This window comes from Ursus maritimus, unplaced genomic scaffold (assembly GCF_017311325.1).
Source record: "Ursus maritimus isolate PB19 unplaced genomic scaffold, ASM1731132v1 scaffold_2, whole genome shotgun sequence".
Lineage (NCBI taxonomy): Eukaryota > Metazoa > Chordata > Mammalia > Carnivora > Ursidae > Ursus > Ursus maritimus.
Window position 1 is genome coordinate 101,053,624 of NW_024424452.1, and position 12,451 is coordinate 101,066,074.

Consider the following 12,451-nt stretch of genomic DNA (forward strand, 5'->3'; position numbering starts at 1 on the left):
CAGAGGCCGAGTTGACCGGTATAACATCCCTCAGTCCTTAGGGTCCCTCCTTCTCAGGAACACTGAGGTCATGCCTCCCAGGGTTGCCGTGTCTCCCCCTCCCCAGGCTGGAGATTTCAGAATGGGCTGCGGAGTGGAAAAGCAGGGCTGGGAGAGGGATCTTCCAAGCACTGGGTCTTTGTAGGCAAAGAATTCCACTCAGCAGTGTGGTCACTGTCCTTTGTAGGGCATCTTCATTTTGGGATAGGCATGAAATGGTACTGGTCAAACCCCCACCCCACCCCCATCACCTCCAGGCCTAGCACCACAGTGGGAGAAAGACGGGCAGGAGGTAGGGGAAGAAGTGTGCAAAGAGAAGGCCTGGATGGGTGGGGGTCCCAGAAGGACCTAAGCAGCAGTAGACCCCCACGAGTGGGCCTCAGGGCCCATCAGCTTCCCCCCACCAAGGTGAGTCCAGAGGTGATGCCAGGGTGGTCCCTGCTCTGGTTACCAGGCTGGCCTCCCCGAGTCCTGAGGCGCTGGCTGGGCACCCTACAGGGAAATGTCCTCCTCCAGGCATGGCACCAAGCTGGGGACCAACAGCAGTCTGCAGAACGGTTGACAGGGCCGCTGGGGAGAGGATGCTTTGATGCCGGCTCACCATCATGAGATGTAAGTCAGGCCTGTGGCTACAAAGCCCTGAGCTGGGAACGTCCTGAGAGTCTGAGAGTGTCCAGGGGCTGAATCTTCATCTCAGCCCCACGAGGCCTTCTGACCTCCTCCCTGGGCCCTGTCCATTCCTTCCGCTCCAACACCACCTCTGCGTGACCACGGCTTCTGCCTTGACGTAGGGAGCACAGTCACGCCCCATGAGCCGAAAAGGGCAGGAAAGCTGGCAAGAAAGACAGCAGTTAGGGCAGGGGCAGACACTGGGACAGTAAGTATCCACCACGAGCTCTTTTCCACCAGAGCTTCCCAACCCTCTCCCCAGCAGGATAAAGGCAGAAAATAGTATGTGTACAACACACCGTGCTCCACGGAGGAACCTGCTTCCTCCTAGCCCCCTGAGGCCCGAGGGATCCATAGGGGCCAGTTCTCAATACAGCACGTCTGCCTTCAGCCCAGCCCCTCAGCTAACCGTCACTACAGTCAACAGGGGGGTCAAAGGGGTAGATGCCACCAGATGGGGCTCCCAGGCTCACGGGACTCTATTTGTTAAGGTGGAGAAGCTGTAGGGCTGGAGGGTGACACAGTGTGGGAGGTGGTAGTGAGGGTCAGGGGGGTATGGGTTTTCACCAGAGAAATGAGAACCCGAGTGGTATAAATCCTTCCCCGGCCCTGCTCCTAGTTCCCATGGGGAGGGAGTGGCATCTGGGGAAGAGGGCACAGGGCGGGTGGCCAGAGCTTCTAGGTTCTAATCCTGGTCCCTCCTCTGGGCCTTCCTGACCACAAATCCACCCCTCACCCCCTGCCCTACTGCGCAAGGAGGATTAAGACCTCACAAATAACAAATCATGACCCCATCCTGCACCCGTCCACCCACCCTGCCCCAGTTGCCCACCCCCTTCTCCAGCCTCTCCTCCTCTGGCCCAGCTGGGCATTGGCTGGCACTCAGGGGCAGGTGGACAGGCCCACTCCCCCTTGGCATCGGGGGCCTGGCCTCTGGCCTAGACTGCCCACTCTCCATCACCTCTGAGCTGCTCAGCCCTAGGACCCAAGAGCCCCTGTCAAGAATGGGTAGTGGAGTCCCAGCCTAGTTAGACCCTCTCCCTGAGGCCCCACCTTGGGAGCTGGGTTCTGTGCCCAACCCCTAATGACTCTGCTAACTGAAGGAAGCTATGTTTCTGCCCCAATTCCATGCTCAAACTTTTCTATGTAGACTGTTTATCCTAGCACACGGAGGGGGCAGTTCATCCCACCCCTGGCTCTCCCCAGCTCCCTGAAAGCCATGGTGGGGGAACCCTGCTGGAAAGCCTCAAGAGTATATTCAGGCCAGCCTCCCTCCACCTGAGCCAGGGCAGAAGCAACTTGTAGGGAGGCCCATCGCTCCTATCTTTCTCTCTGCCACCTGGGGCACATAGGACCCTCCTGCCTGGGGCCGGAGGGGAATGTCCAGCTCTTGCTCCCCCCCCCCACTTGCTCAGACTCCTAAGCTCCTACTCCTCGTTGGCCCTAGAGTGGTCCAGCTTTGAAGTGGAATGCTGGTGGGAGTCCCTCATTTTCTCCAAAGGGGAAAGAGAAGGGAGAGAGGAGAGATAGAGGGTTCAGTCCCCAGGGGGGCTTACCTGACTTGACCTCTGGACACCACGTGGTGGGGAGGGTGCGCAGCATGAAGGTAAGATGGTAAGCCAGGGGGTTTAGGACACAAGGGTCCCGGCCCCGAGGCTCTGCCTGGCCCGCACTGTCTGGATGGCCTGCTGGTTCTTGAACTTGACCAGGCCCAGGGTGATCTGGGCGTTCCAGCCAGGATCCTCGAGCGGGCAGCGGAAGTCGATCTCGCCGCCGCCCTCGGTCACCAGCGTGAAGTAGATGTGGCGCCCGGTGCTCTCCACGCATTCCACGGCCTTGATGCGGGAGAAGCTGAGCTCCTTGGGCCGGCCGCCCGTGCCCTTGGCCTCGAAGAGCTGCAGCCCGCGCTCGGTGAGCACACAGCGCTTCCGCTTCCACAGCTGCAGCAGCCCGCCGCTGCGCTTCTCCAGCACGCCCTCCTTGAGCACCGTCGCCGCCGCCGTCATGGGCGCCCCGAGGTCCCGGGCAGGCTGTAGGCTGCGGTGGGCGCGGCGCCCTTCCCCGCTAGGCAGCGCCGGATTCTGGCGCCCGGAGCCGGCTGGCCGCGCGCCCTGCCACCTGCGCCCCGACTGCCCCGTACGCCCGCCGCGCAGTCCTCCGGCCCTCCGCCGCGCAGTCCTTCGGCCTTCCGCCGCCTACTCGGCGCCCGCGGCCCCCGCTCCGGCCCTCCGCCGCCCCTCCGCGCCGCTCAAGCCTCCCCGCCTCGCCACTGCCCGGTGCCCGCCGCGGCTTTCCGGCTCGACAGCCCGGCTGCGCACTGTCTCCGCGCTAGCGCGCTCGCTCCGCTGGGCTCTGCCTGCGCGAGGGATGTGCCCTTACATGTTCCGCCGCTCGCCTTCTGCGTCGCCCGCCGCGCATTCCTGCCCGGGTCGGCCCTCCCCTCCGCGCTGCGCACTCGCCGGGGCAGGGCTCCGGGGGGCAGGGCTCCGGGGGGCGGGGCCGCGGCGGGGGCTCGGTCACGCATGGAGGCGCTGGGCGCCTGGCGGGGACGGCTGGTACCCGCAGGGGGGCTGCTTACCCAACAGCCCAATCCTCGTGGCCTGCCGTCTGCCGCTTCTTGGAACCACAGCTCCTCCAGGCCTGGGACACAGGGGACGATCGTGGGGGAGGCGGGGGAGAGAGAGCGTCTCCTAGATGAGAGGGTCGCTGCTTGTAAGAAGGGATGGGCTTGCTCTGTGTTCGCGCGGTGCACCAGCTGGGACTTGCAGAGTGGGCGCCAGACATGTGCTGGCTGCTTCCCAGGCCGGGGGAGTCCTGCCGCCTGCCCCCTCTCCTAACTTGGCCAGCTCCCCCTTGGCATTGTGCAAATCAGAAAAAAACGAGGACGATCCTGGGGTGGGGGATGGGGGTAGGATTCAAGGCTGTGGTGGGTTCCTTCCCCTTCCCGGCAGGGCAAAAGAGAGGCTGCCCAGCTGTCTCTGCTGGGGCGGCCCATCCCCTCCTATTCCTTACCCGCATCCCCAGCTCCCGGAGATGGGTAGAGAAAAGCCAAGGCCAGGGGCTCCTGGGTGGCTCAGTTGGTTAAGCGTCTGGCTTTGGCTGAGGTCACGGTCTCCAGCTCCCTGCTCAGCGGGGTACCTGCTTCTCCTTCTCTCCTGCAATCCTCCTCCCCTTCTTCCTTGTGCTCTCTGGTTTCTCTCTCTGTCAAATAAATAAATAAAATCTAAAAGAAAAAAAAAAGCCAAGGCGAACGGAGCAGAGAGGAACCTTGAGATCACTCAGCCTCCCTATGGAGGCAGAGGGGGGACTCCATTGTGATCTGGAGAGTCCACTTCCTGCTGTTTTCTTCATAGCACACAGTTGGAGGGACGCGTCGCTCAGCCCACCGAGACGGGGGTGGGGGGCGACTGGAGTTAGCTGCAGGAATGCGGGCCCAACCCTGTTTGTCGCAGCCCCCAGGGAGATTCTATCAACCTCCCTCCGTGCCACCTAAGACAACGTCCTTCCCCGGATTCAGAGCTGAAGAGGGATGGGGAGGGAGAAGGCTTCCCTCCCTTTTTTCGGCCTAAAGGGCTTTGTGTTAAGATGAAAGGCCTGCAGCGTTGGGTTCAAACCCCAGCCCTTCCTCTGGGACCGCGGTGTCCCCGCCCACCTTGGGCAGCTCCATTATCCTTCCATTTCCTCATCTGTCAAATGGAAAGATTAATTCATTCTTAATTCATGGAGCTCTGATGAATAGGTTCGATAACATTTGTGAAAGGCCCAGGTCAGGGCCTGGCAACTCTCAGAGTCTCAATAGATGTCATTCCTCCCCTTCTCCCACTTGTATGGCCTTCAGAAGAGGATGAGGACCCTAAGATTAGGCCAGGCACAGGAAGATGGCTCATCTAGGTCCTGATTCTGCCCCATCTTGGTCAGCTCCACCAGCTCCCCCCGTTTCCTCAGGGCCTCTTCACCGCCATGTTACTAACAGATTATTACGGGAATAATAATAGGTAGTAATGACAGTAATAAGACCTCTTTGTCCCCACGCCCTGTTTCCACCCTCCTGCCCATTGATGTAGAGCCTAACGGGCACAAGGAGGGTCCAGGCTAGAGGGGAGGGGTTCCCCAAGTCAGGATGTGGGGGAAGGCAGCTGTCAGTGTCCCACCACAGCTCTTCAGCCTGTGTTGCGGGAGCACCCCCACCCCCAACACACACAGGAAGTGAACTCCCTAACCTACAGAATGCCCCTCCGGGAGAGGGAATGGCCACCACCATGAAGGAAGAGAAGCAGCCAAGAAAGGTGTCTCTCTTGAGGCCCAGACGGCAGCAGCGGAGAAAGCTCAAGGTACCCACGGCCCTGTCTTAGGGACCCCCAACGGCTCAGCCTGTCTTCCAGCCCTGCCCTCCCCTGGCTTCTCTCTCTGCCCCCACAGGATTCCTCCACAGGAATCTCTGAGTGCCCCAGTCTGGCACAGCCCTGCCGTGAGCCATAGCTGTGTCTTGAGGAGACAGGGCCCTAGACCAGGCGGCTAACTCTGCCCCTAACTCTGTTTTCTCTCTATCACTTCAACCTCTCCCCGCACTGAGCCTGGGACTCACCGACTCTCTCTCCAGTTCCAGGTTAATTCACAAAGAAAGTACAGGCATTTAACGGTTATGGAGCCCTCTCGGGTTTTTTATTCTCACAACAGATTGCTATTGTTATTATTATTGTGCTCATTTTCCTGATGAGAAAAGTGAGCTCAGAGAGGTCAAGCAACCCAGATGAGGTCATACAGCTCTGTAAATGGCCAAGCTGGGAAGAGAATGGGTGGTAGCTAAGAAGGCCCAAGATCCTGTGTTGATACTCAGGGTTCTTTTTTTTTTTTTTTTAAGATTTTATTTATTTATTTGAGAGACAGTGAGAGAGAGAGAGAGAACACAGTGGGGCAGGGGGGAGGGGAGCAGAGCTGAGCTGAGCAGGGAGCCCAATTTGGGGCTCAATCCCAGGACTCTGGGATCATGACCTGATCTGAAGGCAGACACTTAACCGACTGAGCCACCCAGGGTTTTTTTTTTTTACACAAGACCCAGCCACCCACACTTTCCTCTTCAGCTTACTGGGTAGAGTGGTACCAAGTTTTCGGACACAGGAGAAAGCGCAAAAAAACCCAGGAATATGGGGATAGCAAGATTGAGTGTGTAAAGAGGAAGCCATAGGAGGGAATTCAGCACGGCATACTCTATTGCTGGAAAGATCTTTAGCAACTAAACATCCAGTTCCCAACACCACCTTCCCCCAGTGTCCCAGTGACCACTAAATTTGGTTTAGTGGTCAGATCGTGTCACTCCTTTCCCCAGTGTCCTGCGTAGGTCCTAATGGGAGTCCTGTCCTCCAGTCGCATGACCTCCTGGGATAAGGGGAGGTGACTCACTCTAAATTTTTCCCCAGAGTTGGCATCCTACTTGGTACCCCAATCTGGGAGAGGCTTGGGCCCAGTAATCCAACTTGATCCATCAGAAGGATCAATAAGCACTCTAGAGCCAGGGGAGCAGGGTAGGGGCTGCTGGGGTTGGTGGGGGGCTGGTGACCTACCCGCACCCCTTTGATGAAGAGTCCTTTGCTTCCTTCCTGCCAGAGTATCCCTACACGGGGGCTGGGGGGGAGCTCTAATTTAGTTTCTCGGGGACACTCAGCTGGGGGCGGTGCTGGGCCCTAGAGATACTCACTCAATTCTCATGGACTTGTTGACTACATGGGATTGCTGGACAGAATGTCCCTGGTTGCAGCCCAAAGCTGGCTCCACCCTCTGCCCAGCCCAAAGGAAAGCTGATCTGCATTGTCAGTGGATCTGAGTCCAGCTGGAACAGGCTAGACTACAAAATGGCCCCAGGGAATAGTGTGCTAGAAATGCTCTCGCTAGGTCTGAGCCATCCCTAAGGGGGAGGAGGGAGCCCTGGATCTACTCGGTGGCTACCCCGGACAGGGGGGAACAGGAGATGGGAATAAGGAGGGATAGAGGCCAGAACGCGACCCAGACGGGCATAAAAGGTAACCTAACTTCTGTTTTCTACAATATTTACTTAATCTTCTAAATTTGGTTTAGTGGTCATTAATTGTTAGACTCAATCTATATAAAAAGCATCGAAGATCATTTTCTTTGCAGAATAGAATGTCTATTAACACTATAAAAATTGTACACTGGAAGTCAGATCGTGTCACTCCTTTTCCTGCAATCCACCAGAGCCTTCTCGTCTCCATCTGAGTAAAACACATCAGCCAGGCAGCACCCTGCAAGACCTGCCCACTACTTTCAGACCTCAGCCCCTGTGCTTTCTGCCCTCCCTCCGCTGGCTCCCGCCACACTCCTTGCCACCCCTCCACGAACGCCTTCCTCAGGGCCTTTGCTCATGCTGTTCTCTGCCTGGATCTTTCTCCTCCAGATCCTCACGTGGTACATTTCCTCACCTCCCTCAGCTCTTTGTTCCGATATCACCTTCTCAGTGATGTCTTCCCAGACCGCCCTGTTTACCACAGCAACCCCCTCCCCGCAGACACACAGCACATAGACACGCACACACCACACGCTCATACACACGACATCCCCTCTCCTGCTTGATTTCTCTCTAGAGCACATGCCACCATCTAAAATTCTTAATAGTTTTCTTATTTATTATTTATCTCCTCTCCCACAAATGTCAGCTCTGTGCCAGCAAGGAATTTTATCCTGTTTTCTTCACCATCGTGGCTCCAACACGAGAATGTTGTCTGGTGCACGGTAGGGCCTCGATAAATAATTGCTGAATGAGGGAACGGGATGAGGATGGAACCGACGAACAGTGGGAGCTGGAAAAGGGAGAACGGAGTAGTTTCCCCTTCATCATGAACGTACCACACTAATGCAAGATGTTAACAACGGGAAATGTATGGGCGTGGGGAGAGATACATGGGAACTCTGTACTCTCTAATCAATTTTTCTGTAAATGCAAACCTGGTCTAAAAACCAAGTCTGTGGGCACCAGGGTGGCTCAGTCCGTTAAGCAGCTGCCTTCAGGTCAGGTCACGATCCCCGGGTCCTGGGATCGAGTCCCCCAGCGGGCTTCCTGCTCAGCAGGGAGTCTGCTCTTTTCTCTCTCTCTATAGCTCCCCCACCTTGTTCTCTCTCTCACTTTCTCTCTCAAATAAATACATAGAATCTTTAAATAAAATAATAAATAAATAAATTTTAAAAATCAAGTCTGTTACTTAAAAACAAACAAACAAAAATAGTTAACAGTAGTTCCTCTGGGGAAGGACGAGGAGAGAAGATCAAGACTGTTACTTTTTCGTCGTTCATCATTCTGTACGGCTTGATTTTTATTTACTTATTATTTTCTTACCATCTGCATGTTTTGATTCTCTTAAAAATCCAGTTAAATGCACAGTGCATAAATGTTCATACAGTGGAGCCGTTAACAATAACGAAGCAGGTCTATAGATCTTACTAGAGAGAGATGTCTAACATATATGGTGCTGGGGCACCTGGGCGGCTCAGTCGGTTAAACATCTGCCTTCAGCTCAGGTCATGATCTCAGGGTCCTGGGATCGAGTCCCACATCGGGCTCCCTGCTCAGCAGGGGGGTCTGCTTCTCCCTCTCCCTCGCCTCCCTGCTTGTGTTTTCTGTCTCTCTCAAATAAATAAATAAAATCTTTAAAAATAAAAATAAAATAAAATATATTGTTTTGTAGGGAAGACATTTCAGGATAGCGAGTATCATAAGGTGTAGATTTTGGTCCCAAATGAGCAAAAGTTTGTGCCTCTCTGTTGTACAGGTTATATCTGGGAAGATTCACACCGCTACGTTACCTGTGGAACCTCCAGGATATGGATCGACAGCGTGAACGTGCTTGTTACAGTACAAGCATGTTTCTACAGGCTTTCCTCCTTTTATTGTACTTCGCAGATATTGAGCTTGTTACAGATGGACGGTCTGTGGCAGCCCTGCATGGAGCAAATCTATCCGCCCCATTTTGCCAACAGGGTTTCCTCACTGTGTGTCTCTATGTCACATTTTGGTAATTCTCACAATATTTCCAACGTTTCCATTGTTATTATTATATGTGTTATACTGATCTGCCACTGGGGATTACAACTCAAGGGAAAGCTCAGACAATAGGTAGTATTGTCTAGCAATAAAGTATACTTTAATGAAGGTGCATGTACAGTGTCTTTGTAGACGTAATGTTGTTGCACACTTACTAGACTAGAGCATAGTGTATACAAAACTTTTATGTGCACTGGGAAACCAAAAAATTCATTTGACTCGCTTTATTGCAATACTCGCTTTATTGCAGTGGTCTGGAACCGAGCCCACATCTCCAAGGTATGCTTATATATGGTTTGGATGTCACACACATGTATTACACCTACTTTAAAAATAAAATAAACGCATATGTGGTTACATATATGTTTAAAAATTAAACAAAAACCTGGGGCCGACTTGAAAGCAAGGGCCAATTTGGAGACTTAAATGGCAGTCCACTGGCCACAAGATCTCCCCAGGATGGGCAGCGCAGAAACTTCCCGGCGGGGGTGGTGGTGGTGGTGGTGGTGGTGGTGTGCACACAGCACAGCAGAGCAGCCCCTGGGGCTGAGTGTGTAGCCTCTCCTCTATCTGCCGTTCCCTCACCCATTCCCCTCCCTGGAAAACACAGAAACAGGCAGCTTTCCCCAGAGGCCCCTGGGCACCTGTCCCATTGTCGCCCGGCAACTGGAAATGGAAGGCTCATCTAGGCTGCCTGGGTTTGACCCCAGGAAGGAAGAGGTGGTGTGGTGTAGACCAGGGCTTCTCAGATTCTAACAAGATCCCCTGGGGATCTTGTAAATGCAGATTCTGATGCAGTAGGTCTGGGATGGAATCTGAGATTGTGCATTTCTAGAAGCTTCCGTATCACATTGAGGCCGCTAGTCCTCGGACCACACTTGAATATCAAGGGTCTAGAGCAGCGGTTCTCAAAACGGATGATAGCAGCATCAGCATCAACTGGGAACTTGTTAGAAATGCGAATTCTTGGCTCTATTCCAGACCTACTAGAAATTCTGGGTTTGGGACCCAGCAATCTGTGTTTTAATGAGCCTTCCCTGTGATTCTGATGCATCTGAAAGTGTGGGAATGCTGTGTGTGGAGGAAGGAGCAGTCAGCCAGGAGACAGGGCACCTGTGTTATAGCCCCAGCTCGGGGACACCTTGAACAGGCCACTTCTCTCACATCTCGTCCATCTTGTCTAGCTTGTATTGGGTTTGCAAGAAAGCCTGGCTAGTGTGGGGGGGGAGGGATGGGGAGTGGGGACGGGGTAAGGAGCTCTATCAGTTGTCTTTGCTTTAGGTTAAGATCGGAGCATCGCTACTTCGTCCTCAACACCCACAGTCCCCGATTCATGGGGTCAGATGGCGCCTGCTCGCTTAGATGAGACAGGAAAATGGGTTTGCCCACAGCCTGCTGCTCCTCCCCTCCTCCCTCCTGACTTTGGCACACGCCCTCCAGTCCACAGGTTCCTCCCTGCCCTCCTCTCCCTGGGAGACCCCCCCCCAACAGCTGACCTGTCCCCCAGACTTCTCCTGACCTGCCCGCACCCCTTTGATGTAGAGTCCTTTGTTCTACAGCTTTGGGGTTTCCTCGGATCTCTGTTTCTCTAAAGGGAAACAGAAGAAAAAACTGATCAAGGCCTCAAGCCTGACGATTTGGGTTTTACAGGCACCATTGCAACAGACCTCAGTGGGCCGCAACCCTGCAGCCGACCCGCCCAGGCTTGCTCCTGGGCCTGGCTCTCTCGGTGGAAATCCCCTCCCACGCTCAGCCCTTTAACCACTTTCTAGCCCAATAACTTTCCTGATTCACCAGGGATCCCTTTCGTCTTGAGAGCGCCCACTGCCCCCTCTCTGATGAGGCTGAGTCTGGGCTTGAAGGCATTTGATCCCAGCTTGGGTCTGGCAGAGATTGGACTTGTGGGCCCAGGGATCAGGTTGGGGCCTGCAGAATATTCCCTTTTCCCACGTCGTTCCAGCATCTGGGTGCCCATGTTGGAGGAGCAAAGGGGCTGCCCTGGCATGACCCTCGTCCTCGGGACCAATGGGCCGAAGGGCAAGGACAGCAGAAGAAGACTGGCGGATGCCCAGGGATCTAGTGGCTTTAACCAACCCGCCACTAAGAGCTGGGTGAATCTGCACCCATCAATTGCTTTCTATCCCATAGCTTTCTTTTTCTGTTCTTCTAACACGAACCATGTGTTTCAAGTGCAATTAATAATTGAATGCATTTTTGTTGCAAAAATATTCAAAACAGAGAAAGTATCTTTTCATCACCCTTCCAGTGCCCCCCCACCGCCCCTACCGATGACAGTCCCCCGGTAAGAGTTGTGCCAGACATTTGTCTTGACTTCACACACATTTGCACCCAGAACATTTTAAAGCAGTGTTCTCATCGGTCATGGGAGGAGTAGGCTGGACGATTCATAGGTCCCCTTCCAGCTCTGACATTTCCTGCATTTGTGGGTGGCTCTCCCTTCTCCTCCTAAAGAGCAAGCCTTCGTGGGATCTCACTACAATCAGGCCCAGGGGGCGGGGGGTGGGGGAATGCATAGAAGAAGAAAGGATGGAGGGAAAAATAACAGTGTCAACAATAGTTCCTTCTGGGACAGGGGATTATAGATAACTTTTTTTTTCCTGCTTGCCCTTGATTTTCAAATGTTTCATAATGAGTGATTGTGAATTTTCATAAGTATCACTTTCATAACTGAGAAGTTCCTATATAGTGCCATTGTCAAGATCAGGCAGAGAAGGGCAGTGAGTTGTCCTGCCTGGGACTGGGGTCAAGAAGAAATTAACCAATGGCTCAAGGCAGAGAGGTGTGGAGGGCTGAGTGAGAGGAGGGAAGCTCATGGGATATTCTTGAATGTAACCTACAGGGACATTTGTGGAAAGGAACATCAGAGTAAATCTTATCAGGTGTACATTACGTGTGCTACAAGCCACATCCGGGCTAGGCCCTAGCAACACAATGGTGAATCGGTGGGTCACAGTTCTCTTTTTACTGGAGACTGGCAAAACGGGGAGGTGGAGCTCACATCTTTAGGGAACCCCCTCCTACCTTCCTCTTATTGAAGAGGATCTCGGGAGGTAAGCATCAGTTCGGTGACAGGCCAAAATCCTGACTTTGCAGAAACACGGTCCCCCGGTAATGGACACAGCCTACCTAAGGTGTTATCCCCATGTCACAGCTGATGTGAGTATGTGTATATGTCAGGATGGGCTGGGTTATGCTGCACGAACTAATTCCCCCCAAATCCCAAAGGCCTAACACAGCAAAGCTTATCCCTCCATACCGTGCATCTTCCCAAAGCTGGCCGGGCAGGTTCTCCTCACTGTGGTACTCACAGGTCCAGACTGAGAGAAGCTCTATCTTGATACATTTGATCATCTGCAAATGGGGTTAATGATAGCACCTACCTCTCGAGGTTACTGTGAGGATTAAATGCATGAACACATTAAAGGTCTTCCCATAAGCAATGGCACATGGTAAATACAAGAGAGGGGAAAATGATACTTTCTGTCACAGGGGAAAAGGGATATGATAACATACACAGCAGGTCATAAAGAGTTCTGCCCACAAGTGACACAAATTACTTCTCATCTTAATTTAGAGGCCGGAGCATCTAACTTCAAGAGGGGAGAAATGTAACCCTCCCATGTGCCCAGAAGATGGGGAATATCTGTAAAGGGCAATGTGGCCACCGTGGGA

General features: G+C 53.8%; 1 protein-coding gene and 1 long non-coding RNA gene across 2 annotated transcripts; one reads left to right on the top strand and one right to left on the bottom strand.

Moving 5' to 3' along the window:
• Nucleotides 1-214: 214 nt before the first annotated feature.
• On the bottom strand, nt 215-2,804 carry PHLDA3 (pleckstrin homology like domain family A member 3). The gene is made up of 2 exons (XM_008685183.2): nt 2,265-2,804; nt 215-871 (listed from the first exon to the last, which is right to left on the bottom strand). The coding sequence occupies exon 1, from the start codon at nt 2,712-2,714 to the stop codon at nt 2,337-2,339; it is 378 nt and encodes a 125-aa protein (XP_008683405.2). The 5' UTR covers nt 2,715-2,804; the 3' UTR covers nt 215-871; nt 2,265-2,336.
• On the top strand, nt 2,482-8,866 carry LOC103657706. The gene is made up of 2 exons (XR_005836425.1): nt 2,482-2,619; nt 8,487-8,866. It is a non-coding gene; the product is annotated as an uncharacterized LOC103657706 (long non-coding RNA).
• Nucleotides 8,867-12,451: the final 3,585 nt, after the last annotated feature.

Bases quoted from the DNA above. Each gene is read 5' to 3' on its own strand.
- PHLDA3 (XM_008685183.2), bottom strand. From the start codon at position 2,714: ATGACGGCGGCGGCGACGGTGCTCAAGGAGGGCGTGCTGGAGAAGCGC.